Source organism: Ranitomeya imitator, chromosome 9 (assembly GCF_032444005.1).
Source record: "Ranitomeya imitator isolate aRanImi1 chromosome 9, aRanImi1.pri, whole genome shotgun sequence".
Taxonomy (NCBI): domain Eukaryota; kingdom Metazoa; phylum Chordata; class Amphibia; order Anura; family Dendrobatidae; genus Ranitomeya; species Ranitomeya imitator.
In genome coordinates, this window is record NC_091290.1 from 27,093,643 (window position 1) to 27,113,501 (window position 19,859).

General features: G+C 42.4%; 1 protein-coding gene across 4 annotated transcripts in view; it reads left to right on the forward strand.

The window, feature by feature from the left end:
* The window catches only part of SBF2 (SET binding factor 2), a 254,030-nt gene that overhangs the window by 199,375 nt on the left and 34,796 nt on the right, over window positions 1-19,859 (forward strand). For all 4 annotated transcript variants that reach the window (XM_069738854.1, XM_069738853.1, XM_069738856.1 and 1 more), the window contains exons 19-23: window positions 800-1,062; window positions 6,462-6,631; window positions 6,928-7,001; window positions 8,260-8,455; window positions 19,629-19,756. In XM_069738854.1, the coding sequence (XP_069594955.1) occupies window positions 800-1,062; window positions 6,462-6,631; window positions 6,928-7,001; window positions 8,260-8,455; window positions 19,629-19,756 (831 nt within the window). The remainder of the gene's footprint in view (window positions 1-799; window positions 1,063-6,461; window positions 6,632-6,927; window positions 7,002-8,259; window positions 8,456-19,628; window positions 19,757-19,859) is intronic.

The window sequence follows — 19,859 nt, forward strand, 5'->3', positions numbered from 1 at the left end:
TGACTACACCAGCAGAATAGTGAGTGCAGCTCTGGGGTATAATACAGGATGTAACTCAGGATCAGTACAGGATCAGTAATGTATATACACAGTGACTGCACCAGCAGAATAGTGAGTGCAGCTCTGGGGTATAATACAGGATATAACTCAGGATCAATTCAGGATCAGTAATGTAATGTATGTACACAGTGACTGCACCAGCAGAATAGTGAGTGCAGCTCTGGGGTATAATACAGGATGTAACTCAGGATCAGTACAGGATCAGTAATGTATATACACAGTGACTGCACCAGCAGAATAGTGAGTGCAGCTCTGGGGTATAATACAGGATATAACTCAGGATCAATTCAGGATCAGTAATATAGTGTATGTACACAGACACTGCACCAGCAGAATAGTGAGTGCAGCTCTGGAGTATAATACAGGATGTAACTCAGGATCAGTAATGTAATGTATGTACACAGTGACTGCACCAGCAGAATAGTGAGTGCAGCTCTGGGGTATAATACAGGAAGTAACTCAGGATCAGTAATGTAATCTATGTACACAGTGACTGCACTTTTGATGTCTATTATATATGTATATATTCGGCATAAAGGAGATCCGCACTATACATATTGTTTAATATGCAAAATTTAAAAAATTTTCCTCGGAGCTTATTCTCTTATCCCAATTTTGAGTAGTCCTTAGAACAGCTAGTAGTGACCACAGAAGCGAGTAAATAAAATACATAGACCATGATATGTAGATATATAATAATATAATAAATACTGGAGATCATTTTTTGCCCTGTTTCTAGGAGAATGGTGTGGACAGCTTGGATCAGGAGAACACCGTCATGGACCTGGCAGCCGAGCAGCTGCGTCTGTGGCCCACACTCAGCAAGGAGCAGCAGCAAGAGCTGGTGCAGAGCGAGGAGAGCACCGTGTTCAGCCAGGCCATACACTTTGCCAACCTCATGGTTTATCTCCTGGTGCCGTTAGATACAAGCAAGAACAAACTGCTGCGGACATCGGCCACCGGCGACTGGGAGAGCGGCAGCAACAGCATTGTCACCAATAGGTAAGAGGATCGCTGCACCGCGCAGAAGTCATGGAGGGCGCAGGTGACCGACACAATCCAATACAGTGTAGTCATGGAGGGCGCAGGTGACAGGCACAATCCAATACAGTGTAGTCATGGAGGGCGCAGGTGACCAGCACAATCCAATACAGAGAAGTCATGGAGGGCGCAGATGACCGGCACAATCCAATACAGTGTAGTCATGGAGGGCGCAGGTGACCGGCACAATCCAATACAGAGAAGTCATGGAGGGGGCAGGTGACTGGCACAATCCAATACAGAGAAGTCATGGAGGGCGCAGGTGACCGGCACAATCCAATACAATGTAGTCATGGAGGGCGTAGGTGACCAGCACAATCCAATACAGAGAAGTCATGGAGGGCGCAGGTGACTGGCACAATCCAATACAGAGAAGTCATGGAGGGCGCAGGTGACCTGCACAATCCAATACATTGTGGTCATGGAGGGCGCAGGTGAATGGCACAATCCAATACAGTGTAGTCATGGAGGGCGCAAGTGACCGGCACAATCCAAAACAGAGAAGTCATGGAGGGCGCAGATGATCGGCACAATTTAATACAATGTAGTCATGGAGGGCGCAGGTGACCAGCACAATCCAATACAGAGAAGTCATGGAGGGCGCAGGTGATCGGCACAATCCAATACAGAGAAGTCATGGAGGGCGCAGGTGACCGGCACAATCCAATACAGAGAAGTCATGGAGGGCGCAGGTGACCGGCACAATCCAATACAGTGTAGTCATGGAGGGCACAGGTGACCGACACAATCCAATACAGAGAAGTTATGGAGGGCGCAGGTGACCAGCACAATCCAATACAGTGAAGTCATGGAGGGGGCAGGTGACCGGCACAATCCAATACAGAGAAGTCATGGAGGGCGCAGGTGACCAGCACAATCCAATACAGTGTAGTCATGGAGGGCGCAGGTGACCGGCACAATCCAATACAGAGAAGTCATGGAGGGCGCAGGTGACCGGCACAATCCAATGCAGTGTAGTCATGGAGGGTGCAGGTGACCAGCACAATCCAATGCTGGATCATCTATTCCAAGCTACACAACTAGTTCACCAGTTCGCACACTTTTCATAAGTGGGCTGCGTACTGTGCCATTTCGCAGGATCATTGCAAGGGAGGATCCCTTTAATTCATCATTGCTTACAGTGAAGTCTATTGCTTGAAAGACTGTGATAGACTTAAAGGGAGTGTGTCGGCTCAAACTGACAGTGCAGACTAAGCACGCAGCTTTCTAAGTGTTATAGCCCTCCTAAACTTTCAGTTAATTTCCTCTGTTCTGCAGCAGCTAAAGATTAATCCCATGTTAATTAGGTGCTAGGTGCAGCCTGGGTGTGGCCAAGAAGCTCAGCACACTGATCCTCCCATCGGTATTTCATTCCTCCGCCTCTCAGCTGTGGCTTGCCTGGAGAAAGCATTTTTGCAGAGAAAGCTCAGGCAGACCATTCTTGTCATTCATCAACGATAAAGGCGGAGCATGCAAAACCTGAGCCACTTGGCCACACCCAGTGTGCCCAGAGCACCTAATTAACATGGGATTAAACTTCAGTTTGTGCAGAGAAAAGGCAGCAACGGTGAGTTTGAAGGGCATTGGACAGTTTGGACTAGCAGGTTCCCAGTAGCCTCAATGTGATTTTCCAGGAGTCCATTTAAGTTGGATGCCAGGCAAAATCTACAGCCGGCCATTCAGACAATTCCTTTTAGATTCCTGCCCAAAAACAGGTGCTTATGGATTAAACATGAGACGAATAGCGCTCATTTAGTTGTTACATTGCTGTTCTGTCTCCACATGCATATTTTCTGCAGCACATTCTTGTTTTTGCCTCGCGATCCTCCTCAATGTTTCAACTTCATGTGGAGAAGGCTTAAAGGGTTAATCCTATCCCAATAATATTCACAAATATCACCAATTATAGATGTGGGATATTTCTTCTTATTAGCTCTGTCACTTACCCCATGTGCAGGGCACTGCAGTAGCTTAGGTATCCATGGTTACGACCACTCATATAGTGACGGTTAGTTGCTAGTGGTCGTAACCATGGATACCCAAGCTACTGTAATGCCCTGCAAATGAGGTAAGTGACATGGCTAATCAGGAGAACTATTCTACATTTCTAATTATAGGTATTTTCTAATATTATACACCTACTACACATATGGAGAAGTCCAGCCCCCGAGGGGTTAATCTTCGGACCCCCACACGGTGCGCCTGTGTTTACCCCCACTGGAATGTCCTGCATGTCTTCATGTCTCCACTTAGATTAAGTGTCTGATCGCAACACGATAAACAATCACTTTTCTGTTGTCTAAAGTGCACTGAGCTCATTGTTTGTGTTGTTGTGGATCATTCTTTCACCGTGACTCGCCTCCGTTCCCGCAGCATAGGTCCGGCCGTTTCGTCGAGGCGCGCTCCCGTCCTAGGCCGGCACTGTAAACTATGCAACCTTTACCAGCAGTCAGCATGTTTTCCATCAGATCGTCCAAATAAATTACAACTGATGAATTTCACTGATGGCAGAAATGGAATTTTTGGCATTTTTTTTTTTTTTAAGTGCCATCAAGAGTCTTGCAAAACAGTCAAGGAGACTTCCCCACATTGCTGTCTCCTGATATTAAGTGTTGCCTCATATACTTAGAAAAGCATTCTTTATCCTAAGATACAAGACCTCCTGCAGGCAGATAGACCCCCAATTCTTTCAGAATTCAAGAATTGTTGAACCCCTCTTATTTCTGATCAATACAGTTTAGTATCCCCCTATATATACACAATTCTCAGCACATAACGTGGGGTGAAACAGCAAGGGTTCATCTAATTTAAAGGGGTATTTTGCTATCCAAGGTTTTAGCCCAATATATAGTATTAGGAAATGCCTCCATTTACAAATGTAGTATAGTTCTTCTGATTAGCTATGTCACTTACTCCATGTGCAGGGCATTGCAGTAGCTTAGATATGCATAGTTACAACCACTCATATAGTGACAGTGGTTAGTGATCATAACCAAGGATACCCAATCTGCTTCAATGCTCTGTACATGATGTAAGTGACAGTGAATCAGAAGAACTACACTACCTTTTTAAATGGACGTATTTGCTAATATTATAATTAACACTACACCCACTACATATTGAGATAGGATCTTGGAGATGGGAATACTCCTTTAATCATAGGCTACAAAATGACAGGTTGTCACAGTGTAGAGGGATCATCATTATTCTCATTAGCACATGGACACACGAGAAGCAATGGGATGAAACTGAATGGGAGAAGATACAGATTAGATATTAGAGAAAACTTTCCGACAGTGAGGGTCATCAATGAGTGGAACAGGCGGCCACGAGCGGTGGTGAGTTCTCCTTCAATGGAAGTCTTCATACAGAGGCTGGACAGACATCTGTCTGAGATGGTTTAGTGAATCCTGCATTAAGCAGAGGACTGGACACGATGACCCTGGGGGTCCCTTCCAACTCTACCAATCTATGAGTTCATGTTAGCCTTCTCACCTGTAATAAGAGTCCATAGATTTTATGGCCCTTTGTGCAGCGTAAATCATGTAAATGTTATATTCCTAATATTATTTTTTCCCTTACACATGAGATTACTTTTCCTGAGTTACATCCTATATTATACTAAAGAGCTGCACTCGCTATTCTGCTGGTGCAGTCACTGTGTACATACATTACTGATCCTGAGTTACATCCTGTATTATTCTCCAGAGCTGCACTCACTATTCTGCTGGTGCAGTCACTGTGTACACACATTACATTACTGATCCTGAGTTACATCCTGTATTATACTCCAGAGCTGCACTCACTATTCTGCTGGTGTAGTCGCTGTGTACATACATTACTGATTCTGTACTGATCCTGAGTTAAATCCTGTATTATTCTCCAGAGCTGCACTCACTATTCTGCTGTTGCAGTCACTGTGTACATACATTACTGATCCTGTCCTGACCCTGAGTTACATCCTGTATTATACTCCAGAGCTGTACTCACTATTCTGCTGGTGCATTCAATGTGTACATACATTACTGATCCTGAGTTACACCCTGTATTATACTCCAGAGCTGCACCCACTATTCTGCTGGTGCAGTCACTGTGTACAAACATTACATTACTGATCCTGTACTGATCCTGAATTATATCCTGTATTATACTCCAGAGCTGCACTCACTATTCTGCTGGTACAGTCGCTGTGTACATACATTACTGATCCTGAGTTACATCCTGTTTTATACTCCAGAGCTGCACTCACTATTCTGCTGGTGCAGTCACTGTGTACATACATTACTGATCCTGAGTCACATCCTGTATTATACTCCAGAGCTGCACTCCCTATTCTGCTGGTGCAGTCACTGTGTACATACATTACATTACTGATCCTGAGTTACATCCTGTATTATACTCCAGAGCTGCACTCACTATTCTGCTGGTGCAGTCGCTGTGTACATACATTACATTACTGATCCTGTACTGATCCTGAGTTACATCCTGTATTATACTCCAGAGCTGCACTCACTATTCTGCTGGTGCAGTCACTGTGTACATACATTACTGATCCTGAGTCACATCCTGTATTATACTCCAGAGCTGCACTCCCTATTCTGCTGGTGCAGTCACTGTGTACATACATTACATTACTGATCCTGAGTTACATCCTGTATTATACTCCAGAGCTGCACGCTCTATTCTGCTGGTGCAGTCGCTGTGTACATACATTACATTACTGATCCTGAGTCACATCCTGTATTATACTCCAGAGCTGCACTCCCTATTCTGCTGGTGCAGTCACTGTGTACATACATTACATTACTGATCCTGAGTCACATCCTGTATTATACTCCAGAGCTGCACTCCCTATTCTGCTGGTGCAGTCACTGTGTACATACATTACATTACTGATCCTGAGTTACATCCTGTATTATACTCCAGAGCTGCACGCTCTATTCTGCTGGTGCAGTCGCTGTGTACATACATTACATTACTGATCCTGTACTGATCCTGAGTTACATCCTGTATTATACTCCAGAGCTGCACTCACTATTCTGCTGGTGCAGTCACTGTGTACATACATTACTGATCCTGAGTTACATCCTGTTTTATACTCCAGAGCTGCACTCACTATTCTGCTGGTGCAGTCACTGTGTACATACATTACTGATCCTGGGTTGCATCCTGTTTTATACTCCAGAGCTGCACTCACTATTCTGCTGGTGCAGTCACTGTGTACATACATTACTGATCCTGGGTTGCATCCTGTTTTATACTCCAGAGCTGCACTCACTATTCTGCTGGTGCAGTCACTATGTGCTGCATTATTTCGTGCTTTCGTGCCACCAGTAATCCGTCTATATCTGTATCCGCAGCATTGCTGGAAGTGTCGCTGAGAGTTATGACACGGAGAGCGGCTTCGAGGACTCAGAGAGCGATATCGCCAATTCTGTGGTCCGATTCATCACCAGGTTTATTGATAAAGTGTGCACCGAGAGCGGAGTGACCCAGGAGCACATCAAGAGCCTGCACTGCATGATCCCAGGTATTGCTCCAGTACTGGCACAGAAAGCTTCGTGTCCCTTACACTATAAATATAATGCCAGGCTGTATTATCTAGACTGGATGAAACTGTACCAAACCCTCTGCTGTGAATAGTGTTAGTTTTTTTTTGTGTGGTTTTCTTATTCACTTACAGCATGAAGAGATATATTCGTTGCTTGCTTTTTTAATGGAGACCCAGATATTTCCTCCAGTGATGTCTGACTCATGGAACGTGTATTCGGGAATTGTCTCGATGTCGCCTCCTTTATAGTTCCACGTTTTTGATGTCTCCATTAGGTATTGTCGCTATGCACATTGAAACACTGGAGGCCGTACATCGGGAGAGTAGACGACTACCTCCAATCAAGAAGGTGAGCTAAGGATGCGGTTCTTAAGTCCTCCTTAAAGGGGTTGTCCACTATTGAGAAAACCCTGCGTAATCAGTTCAGTGCATCATAGAAAATAAAAACGCTGGAAAAACTGTCGCTTCCTATTGTTGTCACGTGACCGCTGCAGCCGATCAATATTCTGTCAGTGCTGATATCTGTCCTGATGAAATAGTAAAGGCTGCTGATTGGCTGCAGCGCTCACGCGGCATTACTGTCCAGATCCCAGGTTTTGGCTCGACAGACTAGTAAAGGTTTTTCTTATCTTCCCAGAGGGACTCGGGCATTTAAGTAAGGGTCGTCCAAATTTTCCACGTGTCCCTTAAAGTACATGAGCAGCACAAATCTGTTGCCAGTCCTAATGGTTTGTTACAATGTGTCAGTGCAGGTCATATCTATTAGTCTGGAGTCCAGGTTTGTGTAGACTGGATGAATAAGTTCAGGAAAGTTTTTGTTTTTTTAAGCAGAACATTACTATTCTCCGACACTAAGCAGAGGTCTCGAAATGGCGAGGAAGTGAAACACAAGAGATTTTAGTGCATTTTATATAATTTCCTGGCCCAATTGTTAAAGGGGTATTCCTGGATTTATGGGCCATCAATATCAGATGGGTGGCGGCCCGGCACCTACTCCGATGGGCCGTCCTCACCTCTGGCGGGGGCTGGATAGCACAGACAACAGCTGATCGGGCGGGATGCCCTATGCCCGGACCCCACCAATCTGATATTGATGATCAATATGTTAGTCCCGTAAAACCCCTTTAATCTCTAATGCATGAAGTCAGAAGAGGGACACCTGAGGCCATTTATGCAGGATCTCTGCCACTTCTCTTACCAGAGTGTTAGCGGCAGGTGGACTCTGCCTTCATCCACCAGCATACCCCCATATACCCCATATACCCCCACATGGCGTCTTTTTCCAGGCGCTTGCTATATGTAACAGTGCAGATCACATCACACAATCTTACATTACAGACCCTCCTCGGGGACCCTACAGCCACAGATATATTCTTGTCCTAAAGTTTCAACAGAATATGGTGATTTATGTCTGAGCCCGATGACCCCACAAGGGTCCGACACATTCCTACTGCGGACCCCAGAGGAGTCATTCACTATTAATCTGTAATTACCCCATCTAAACTCTGGACTTTATCATTTAATGCTAAGCAAAATTCCGAATGTCCAGATCATGAAATACTTTTACTATATTATCGTTGCGCTTCTTGTGTTTCTTAATAATGCAGCCTAAAATCCTGAGACCGGCCCTGCTTCCTGGAGAAGAGTTTGTGTGTGAAGCTTTACGTGTCTTACTGGACCCTGACGGGAGAGAAGAAGCCACTGGAGGAATTCTTGGAGGGCCCCACATTTTGCCTGCAGAGGGCGCCTTATTTCTGACTACATATCGAATCATTTTCAAAGGCAGTCCACATGACCCACTAGGTATCAATCCTTAGTCAGATTTCATTGGTGAAAGTACACTACTATAATACTGCTCCTATGTACAAGAATATAACTACTATAATACAGCCCCTATGTACAAGAATATAACTACTATAATACTGCTCCTATGTACAAGAATATAACTACTATAATACTGCCCCTATGTACCAGAATATAACTACTATAATACTGCCCCCTATGTACAAGAATATAACTACTATAATACTGCCCCCTATGTACAAGAATATAACTACTATAATACTGCTCCTATGTACAAGAATATAACTACTATAATACTGCCCCCTATGTACAAGAATATAACTACTATAATACTGCTCCTATGTACAAGAATATAACTACTATAATACTGCCCCTATGTACCAGAATATAACTACTATAATACTGCTCCTATGTACAAGAATATAACTACTATAATACTGCTCCTATGTACAAGAATATAACTACTATAATACTGCCCCTATGTACCAGAATATAACTACTATAATACTGCTCCTATGTACAAGAATATAACTACTATAATACTGCTCCTATGTGCAAGAATATACTATAATATTGCACCTATGTACAGGAATATAACTACTATAATACTGCCCCTATGTACAAGAATAGAACTACTATAATATTGCTCCTTTGTACAAGAATATAACTACTATAATATTGCACCTATGTACAGGAATAGAACTACTATAATACTGCCCTTATGTACAAGAATATAACTACTATAATACTGCACCATATGTACAGGAATATAACTACTATAATACTGCTCCCTATGTACAAGAATAGAACTACTATAATACTGCCCCTATGTACAAGAATAGAACTACTATAATACTGCTCCTATGTACAAGAATATAACTACTATAATACTGCTCCCATGTACAAGAATATAACTACTATAATACTGCTCCCATGTACAAGAATATAACTACTATAATACTGCTCCCATGTACAAGAATATAACTACTATAATACTGCTCCTATGTACAAAAATATAACTACTATAATACTGCTCCTATGTACAAAAATATAACTACTATAATACTGCCCTCTATGTACAAGAATATAATTACTATAATACTGCTCCTATGTATAAGATTATAACTACTATAATACTGCTCCTATGTACAAGAATAGAACTACTACAGTCATGGCCAAAAGTATTGACACCCCTGCAATTCTGTCAGATAATACTCAGTTTCTTCCTGAAAATGATTGCAATCATAAATTATTTGGTATTATCTTCATTTAATTTGTCTTAAATGAAAAAACACGAGAATGAAGCAAAAAGTAAAACATTGATCAATTCACACAAAACTCCAAAAATGGGCCAGACAAAAGTATTGGCACCCTCAGCCTAATACTTGGTTGCACGACCTTTAGCCAAAATAACTGTGACCAACCGCTTCCGGTAACCATCAATGAGTTTCTTACAATGCTCTGCTGGAATTTTAGACCATTCTTCTTTGGCAAACTGCTCCAGGTCCCTGATACTTGAAGGGCGCCTTCTCCAAACTGCCATTTTTAGATCTCTCCACTGGTGTTCTACGGGATTCAGGTCTGGACTCATTGCTGGCCACCTTAGAAGTCTCCAGTGCTTTCTCTCAAACCATTTTAGTGCTTTTTGAAGTGTGTTTTGGGTCATTGTCCTGCTGGAAGACCCATGACCTCTGAGGGAGACCCAGCTTTCTCACACGGGGCCCTACATTATGCTGCAAAATTTGTTGGTAGTCTTCAGACTTCATAATGCCATGCACACGGTCAAGCAGTCCAGTGCCAGAGGCAGCAAAGCAACCCCAAAACATCAGGGAACCTCCACCATGTTTGACTGTAGGGACCGTGTTCTTTTCTTTGAATGCCTTTTTTTTCTCCTGTAAACTCTATGTTTATGCCTTTGCCCAAAAAGCTCTACTTTTGTCTCATCTGACCAGAGAACATTCTTCCAAAATGTTTTTGGCTTTTTCAGGTTAGTCTTGGCAAACTCCAGCCTGGCTTTTTTATCTCTTGGGGTAAGAAGTGGGGTCTTCCTGGGTCTCCTACCATACAGTCCCTTTTCATTCAGACGCCGAAGGATAGTACGGGTTGACACTGTTGTACCCTCGGACTGCAGGGCAGCTTGAACTTGTTTGGTTGTTAGTCGAGGTTCTTTATCCAACATCCGCACAATCTTGCGTTGAAATCTCTTGTCAATTTTTCTTTTCCGTCCACATCTAGGGAGGTTAGCCACAGTGCCATGGGCTTTATACTTGTTGATGACACTGCGCACGGTAGACACAGGAACATTCAGGTCTTTGGAGATGGACTTGTAGCCTTGAGATTGCTCATGCTTCCTCACAATTTGGTTTCTCAAGTCCTCAGACAGTTCTTTGGTCTTCTTTCTTTTCTCCATGCTCAATGTGGTACACACAAGGACACAGGACAGAAGTTGAGTCAACTTTAATCCATGTCAACTGGCTGCAAGTGTGATTTAGTTATTGCCAACACCTGTTAGATGCCACAGGTAAGTTACAGGTGCTGTTAATTACACAAATTAGAGAAGCTTCACATGATTTTTCGAACAGTGCCAATACTTTTGTCCACCGCCTTTTATATGTTTGGTGTGGAATTATATCCAATTTGGCTTTAGGGCAATTCTTTTTGTGTTTTTTCATTTAAGACAAATTAAACGAAGATAATAATACCAAATAATTTGTGATTGCAATCATTTTCAGGAAGAAACTGAGTATTATCTGACAGAATTGCAGGGGTGTCAATACTTTTGGCCATGACTGTATAATACTACCGCCTATGTACAAGAATAGAACTACTATAATACTGCTCCTATGTACAAGAATATCTAATATATAAAGCTGAATGTGTGTATGTGTGTATGTGTGTGTGTGTGTGTGTGTGTGTATGTATGTCCGGGATTGGCATCTGCACCGTCGCAGCTACAGCCACAAAATTTTGCACAGTCACACATCTGGACCCCGAGAGCGTCATAGGCTATGTTGTGAGGCGAAATTTTAACCCCGCGCGTTCCAATTCACCAAACAATTTTGCCCCTATCTACATAATGGGGAAAAAAGTGAAAGGAAAAGTGTTGGAAGCGTCGCAGCTACAGCAACAAAATTTTGCACAGTCACACGTCTGGACCCTGAGAGCGTCATAGGCTATGTTGTGAGGTGAAATTTTAACCCCGCGCTTTCCAATTCACCAAACTATTTTTCCCCTATCTACATAATGGGGAAAAGTGAAAGGAAAAGTGTTGGAGGCAAATTGACAGCTGCCAGATGTGAACAAGGGGGACTTAAAGAGTGAGAGCGATGGCGCCAAAGAGTATATACCGTACAGTTGCTAAGGTGGGGCCCCGACATGGGATACTCACCACACACGGGGAAATGAACACACACACAAAATGCGCCATACACTACCACGTGCTTGAACACATATCACCCTCAGCACACATTTCACCACACATACACCAACCTCGCCACATAAAAGTCCAAACACAAAAGTCGCCGCTCAAAACTCGCCACGTGCAAAACTCGCCACATGCAAAAACTAGGCTCACGCAAAACTTGCCACAAGTGCAAAACTCACCTCATGGAAAACTCACCACACGCAAAACTTGCACATGCGGAAAAATTGCCACATGCACAAAAGTTGCAACACATGCAAAAGTTGCCTCACACAAAACTTGCACATACTCAAAAGGGACCACACATAAAACTCGCCATGCGCAAAACTCGCCATGCGCAAAACTTGCTGCACACAACTTGCTACACTAACCTGTCACATGCAACTCGACACACAAAAAGTTGCTACACGCATGTTGCCACACAAAACTCATCTCACAAAAGTCGCTACATGCATGTCGCCACACGCAACTCAACACACACAACTTGACAAACAAAACTCACCCTAAAACACACACAAGTCTGGTCTTATCCTTCAAAAATAAAAATCTGATTAATAAGCAGACAAACTACAAGAGCAACAAATGTACCATATAGGAAATACGGCAGCTGTCAGTCACATGACCTGTCTATTATGTGTATGTGTGAGCTAATATATACTGCCAGGGGGGAGGGCTTCCTGTTGGCTGGGGATTTATCAGGCTGCCAATTTAGCTTACAAATACTGAGGTAAAAATACTGACCAAATAACGTGTGAACGAGGTCTAATACAGGAAGAAATGACATACAGATATATACTATGTACAAGGGAGATAACACACAGGTATATACTATATACAGGAGAGATGACACACAGGTATATACTATATAGAGGAGGAGATGACATACAGGTTCATACTATATACAGGAGGAGATGACATACAGGTACATACTATATACAGGAGGAGATGACACACAGGTATATACTATATACAGGAGTAGATGACGTACAGGTATATACTATATACAGTAGGAGATGACATGAAGGTATATAATATATACAGGAGGAGATGACACACAGATATATACTATATACAGGGGAGATGACACACAGGTATATACTATATACAGGAGGAGATGACATACAGGTATATACTATATATAGCAGGAGATGACATACAGGTATATACTATATACAGGGGAGATGACACACAGCAGGTATATACTATATACAGGGGAGATGACATACAGGTATATACTATATACAGGAGATGACATACAGGTGTATACTATATATAAGGGAGATGACAAACATGTATATACTGATGTGAAAATGAGAGGTGTGAGGTGAAAATGAAAAGGATTGAGGGAAAATAGTGGAGTGATCGGAAAATGAAAGATGTGAGGTCGAAATGACAAGTGTTAGGGGGGAATGAGAGGTGTGAGGTGGAAAATAAGAGGAGTGAGGGGGAAAATGAGAGGTGTGAGGGAGAAAATGAGAGATGTGAGAGGGAAATTGAAAGATGTGATGGGGAAAATGAGAGGCGTGATGGGAAAATAAGAGAAGTGGGGTGCTATAACTAACCACAGATATTTACTATGCCCAGGCAACGCCGGGCTCTTCAGCTAGTAACTACTATAATATTGCTCCTATGTACAAGAATAGAACTACTATAATACTGCTCCTATGTACAAGAATATAACTACTATAATACTGCTCCTATGTACAAGAATAGAACTACTATAATACTGCTCCTATGTACAAGAATAGAACTACTATAATACTGCCTCCTATGGACAAGAATAGAACTACTATAATACTGCTCCTATGTACAAGATTATAACTACTATAATACTGCTCCTATGTACAAGAATATAACTACTATAATACTGCTCCTATGTACAAGAATATAACTACTATAATACTGCCCCTATGTACAAGAATATAACTACTATAATACTGCCGCCTATGTACAAGAATATAACTACTATAATACTGCTCCTATGTACAAGAATATAACTACTATAATACTGCCCCTATGTACAAGAATATAACTACTATAATACTGCCCCTATGTACAAGAATATAACTACTATAATACTGCCGCCTATGGACAATAATAGAACTACTATAATACTGCTCCTATGTACAAGATTATAACTACTATAATACTGCTCCTATATGCAAGATTATAAATACAATAATACTGCTCCTATGTACAAGAATATAACTACTATAATACTGCCCCTATGTACAAGAATATAACTACTATAATATTGCTCCTATGTACAAGAATATAACTACTATAATACTGCCCCTATGTACAAGAATATAACTACTATAATACTGCCGCCTATGGACAATAATAGAACTACTATAATACGCTCCTATGTACAAGATTATAACTACTATAATACTGCTCCTATATGCAAGATTATAAATACAATAATACTGCTCCTATGTACAAGAATATAACTACTATAATACTGCCCCTATGTACAAGAATATAACTACTATAATACTGCTCCTATGTACAAGAATATAACTACTATAATACTGCCCCTATGTACAAGAATATAACTACTATAATATTGCTCCTATGTACAAGAATAGAACTACTATAATACTGCTCCTATGTACAAGACTATAACTACTATAATACTGCTGCTATGTACAAGAATATAACTACTATAATACTGAAAAGAATCAAAGACAGAATCATAATGATTGAATACCCTGCAGTAAATAAGTAAACAGCATAGTGCATGAAAATAATACACGATACTTAGTTATCTCCTCGGAGATCCCCTTGTATTATCTGATGACTTGCTGCTCTTTGGTGATGTTTTGTGCTTTTATCTGTTGCCTTTTTCTGGTTTCTGTAATTTAGAGAGAGAACGGATATTGCAAAGATTATTATTTCTCGTTGGTAAATATCTTTATTAGCTGATGTCCATTTGGCCGCTTGTTTGGTTACTTTCACGTCACTGGCGCATCATTCTTCAAATGTATGTTCTAGATCATTATCGGCGATTACTTCCCTCATCTGCCAGTCGCTGCTCGTTTTTCATGCGATCTGCAGCAGGTTTAAGCCATTACGTGGATTAGTGGACTTTTCATTGTGTATTTTTGGCACATTTATCGGACCATTTTTGTCCAGTGAGAAGACAGCTCGGCTGTTTGTGTACATTTTAGTATTTGAGTATTTATTCAGCACTGACCCCTTTGTATCCTCCACTGTGTACATTATCCCAAATCCAAGAACAATTTGTACCTATTTCATACAGAGGAACATTTCTTAAAGGACAAATCAGACAATGTCAAGAGGAAGAGGAAGGAGCCTAGTGCAGCGCATTCATTAATTAAGCAGCCGGATTAACGAGCTTTATGGCTGAGGAATGAGAGAAAGTACAATAGACCGAAGCACATCTTAGGATTTGCAGACTGTGAATCTTGCAAATGTTACTAAGGAGGCTGAGTGTTACCATGAACCAGTATTATATATGTGCAGGTTTTGGCTTTTTATTTGCTTTTGGGAAAGCAGAGTGATAGCCAATAATGTCACCATTACCGTTTCCACAGAGGTGCCATTCAATAATGTCACCGTTGGTGTTACCTTAGAGGTGCCATTCAATAATGGCACCATTGGTGCTTCCGTTGATGTGCCATCCAATAAGGTCACCATTGGTGTTTGCTTAGAGGTGTTATACAAAAAGATTACCATTGGTGTTTCCGTAGAGATGCAGTCCAATAATGTCACCATTGGTGTTCCGTAGAGATGCCATCCAACAATGTCACCATGGGTGTTCCGTAGATGCCATCCAACAATGTCACCATGGGTGTTCCGTAGAGGTGTCATACAATAAGGTCACCATTGGTTTTCCGTAGAGATGCTATTTAATAATGTCACCACTGTTGTTCCGTAGAGATGCCGTCCAATAATGTCACCATTGGTGTTCCGTAGAAGTGTCGTACAATAAGGTCATCATTGGTGTTTCCGTAGAGATGCCATCCAATAATGTCACCATTGGTGTTCCATAGAGCTGTCGAACAATAATGTCACCATTGGTGTTTCCGTAGAGATGCCGTACAATAATATCACCATTAGTGTTCCGTAGAGATTTCATCCAATACGGTCATTATTGGTGTTTCCGTAGAGATGCCATCCAATAAGATCACCATTGGTGTTTCCTTTGAGGTGCCACGCAATAAGGCCACCAATCATCATTGATGTTTCTGCAGTTGTGCTATCCAATATTGTCACCATTAGTGTTTTTGTAGAGGTCTCATCCAATAGGGTCACCATTGGTGTTTCCATACGGGTGTCATCCTATAAGGTCACCGTTGGTGTTTCCATAGGGGTGCCATCCAGTAAGGTCACCATTGGTGTTTCCATAGGGGTGCCATCCAATAAGGTCACCATTGGTGTTTCCATAGGGGTGCCATCCAATAATGTCACCATTGGTGTGTTTCCGTAGAGGTGCCATCCAATAATGTCACCATTGGTGTTCCGTAGAGGTGCCATCCAATAAGATCACCATTGGTGTTTCCGTAGAGGTGCCATCCAGTGAGATCACTATTGGTGTTTCCGTAGAGATGCCGTACAATAATATCACTATTGGTGTTTCCGTAGAGGTGCCATCCAATAATGTCACCGTTGGGGTTTCCATTGAGGGTGCCGTCCAATAAGATCATCATTGGTGTTTCCGTAGAGGTGCCATCCAAAAATGTCACCATTTGTGTTCCGTAGAGGTGCCATCCAATGAAATTACCATTGGTGTTTCCGTAGAGATGCCGTACAATAAGATTACCATTGATATTTCCATAGAGTTGCCATCCAATAAGATCACCATTGGTGTTTCCTTTGTGTTGCCTTCCAATAAGGTCTTCATTGATGTTTCTGCAGAGGTGCCATTTAATAAAGGCACCATTGGTGTTTCCTAGAGGTGCCATCCAATTGTCACACCATTGGTGTTTTCTGTAGGTGTGTCATCCAGTAATGTCACCATTGGTGTTTTCATACAGGTGTCATCCAGTAATGTCACCATTGGTGTTTCCATAGAGGTGTCATCCAGTAATGTCACCATTGGTGTTTCCATAGAGGTGTCATCCTATAAGGTCACCGTTGGTGTTTCCATAGGGGTGCCATCCAGTAAGGTCACCATTGGTGTTTCCATAGGGGTGCCATCCAATAAGGTCACCATTGGTGTTTCCATAGGGGTGCCATCCAATAATGTCACCATTGGTGTGTTTCCGTAGAGGTGCCATCCAATAATGTCACCATTGGTGTTCCGTAGAGGTGCCATCCAATAAGATCACCATTGGTGTTTCCGTAGAGGTGCCATCCAGTGAGATCACTATTGGTGTTTCCGTAGAGATGCCGTACAATAATATCACTATTGGTGTTTCCGTAGAGGTGCCATCCAATAATGTCACCGTTGGGGTTTCCATTGAGGGTGCCGTCCAATAAGATCATCATTGGTGTTTCCGTAGAGGTGCCATCCAAAAATGTCACCATTTGTGTTCCGTAGAGGTGCCATCCAATGAAATCACCATTGGTGTTTCCGTAGAGATGCCGTACAATAAGATTACCATTGATATTTCCATAGAGTTGCCATCCAATAAGATCACCATTGGTGTTTCCTTTGTGTTGCCTTCCAATAAGGTCTTCATTGATGTTTCTGCAGAGGTGCCATTTAATAAAGGCACCATTGGTGTTTCCTAGAGGTGCCATCCAATTGTCACACCATTGGTGTTTTCTGTAGGTGTGTCATCCAGTAATGTCACCATTGGTGTTTTCATACAGGTGTCATCCAGTAATGTCACCATTGGTGTTTCCATAGAGGTGTCATCCAGTAATGTCACCATTGGTGTTTCCATAGAGGTGTCATCCAGTAATGTCTCCATTGGTGTTTCCATAGAGGTGTCATCCAGTAATGTCACCATTGGTGTTTCCATAGAGGTGTCATCCAGTAATGTCACCATTGGTGTTTCCATAGAGGTGTCATCCAGTAATGTCACCATTGGTGTTTCCATAGAGGTGTCATCCAGTAATGTCACCATTGGTGTTTCCATAGAGGTGTCATCCAGTAATGTCACCATTGGTGTTTCCATAGAGGTGTCATCCAGTAATGTCTCCATTGGTGTTTTCCGTAGAGGTGTCATCCAGTAATGTCACCATTGGTGTTTCCGTAGAGGTGTCATCCAGTAATGTCACCATTGGTGTTTTCCGTAGAGGTGTCATCCAGTAATGTCACCATTGGTGTTTCCATAGAGGTGTCATCCAGTAATGTCTCCATTGGTGTTTTCCGTAGAGGTGTCATCCAGTAATGTCACCATTGGTGTTTCCGTAGTGGTGTCATCCAGTAATGTCTCCATTGGTGTTTTCTGTAGAGGTGTCATCCAGTAATGTCACCATTGGTGTTTCCGTAGAGGTGTCATCCAGTAATGTCACCATTGGTGTTTCCATAGAGGTGTCATCCAGTAATGTCTCCATTGGTGTTTTCTGTAGAGGTGTCATCCAGTAATGTCACCATTGGTGTTTCCGTAGAGGTGTCATCCAGTAATGTCACCATTGGTGTTTTCCGTAGAGGAGTCATCCAGTAATGTCACCATTGGTGTTTTCCGTAGAGGTGTCATCCAGTAATGTCACCATTGGTGTTTTCGTAGAGGTGGCTTCCAATAAGGTCACCATTGCTGTTTACATAGAGGTATCATTAAATAAGGTCACATTGCTGTTTCCATAGAGGTGTCATCCAGTAATGTCTCCATTGGTGTTTTCCATAGAGGTGTCATCCAGTAATGTCTCCATTGGTGTTTTCCGTAGTGGTGTCATCCAGTAATGTCTCCATTGGTGTTTTCCGTAGTGGTGTCATCCAGTAATGTCACCATTGGTGTTTCCGTAGAGGTGTCATCCAGTAATGTCACCATTGGTGTTTTCCGTAGAGGTGTCATCCAGTAATGTCACCATTGGTGTTTTCCGTAGAGGTGTCATCCAGTAATGTCACCATTGGTGTTTTCGTAGAGGTGGCTTCCAATAAGGTCACCATTGCTGTTTACATAGAGGTATCATTAAATAAGGTCACATTGCTGTTTCCATAGAGGTGTCATCCAGTAATGTCTCCATTGGTGTTTTCCATAGAGGTGTCACCCAGTAATGTCACCATTGGTGTTTTCGTAGAGGTGCCATTCAATAGTGACACCATTGGTGTTTTCTGTAGAGGTGTCATCCAGTAATGTCACCATTGGTGTTTCCGTAGCGATGGCATTCAATAATGTCACCATTGGTGTTTCCGTAGAGGTGTCATCCAGTAATGTCACCATTGGTGTTTCCGTAGAGGTGTCATCCAGTAATGTCACCATTGGTGTTTCCGTAGCGATGGCATTCAATAATGTCACCATTGGTTTTTCCGTAGCGATGTTATCCAATAATGTCACCATTGGTGTTACCGTAGAGGTGGCTTCCAATAAGGTCACCATTGCTGTTTACATTGAGGTATCATTAAATAAGGTCACATTGCTGTTTCCATAGAGGTGCCATCCAACTAGGTCACCTTTTTTTTTCCTACAATCCTGAATAGCAGTTCTACCCTCCTCTGTAATGCATCCCCTGCTCTCCCATACTGGGGCACGACCCTATAGTTAGGCAGGATTTATGGATAGGGATAGTGGACATGATGGCGCATCCTGCAGCATTTTTCAGGTTTTTTCTGTGTGTGTTGCCTGTAAATAGGACGAGTTCTCACTGATTTATTTATTTTTCTCTCTCCTCCAGTCGGTGAGCAGACCGTCATCCGCAGCGTTCCCATCTCTTCCATTACAAAGGAGAAGAAGATCAATGTCCAGAACCATCTGCAGCAGAACATGCAGGAAGGACTCCAGATCCGCTCAGCCACATTCCAGGTAGCCTGATCACATCCACTCCCATCATTGTCCGCACAGATTGCATTAAGGCCTGGGCTACACTGCGACCTTTTGTAGCGCTACTGCTTGATTTTTAGCTATT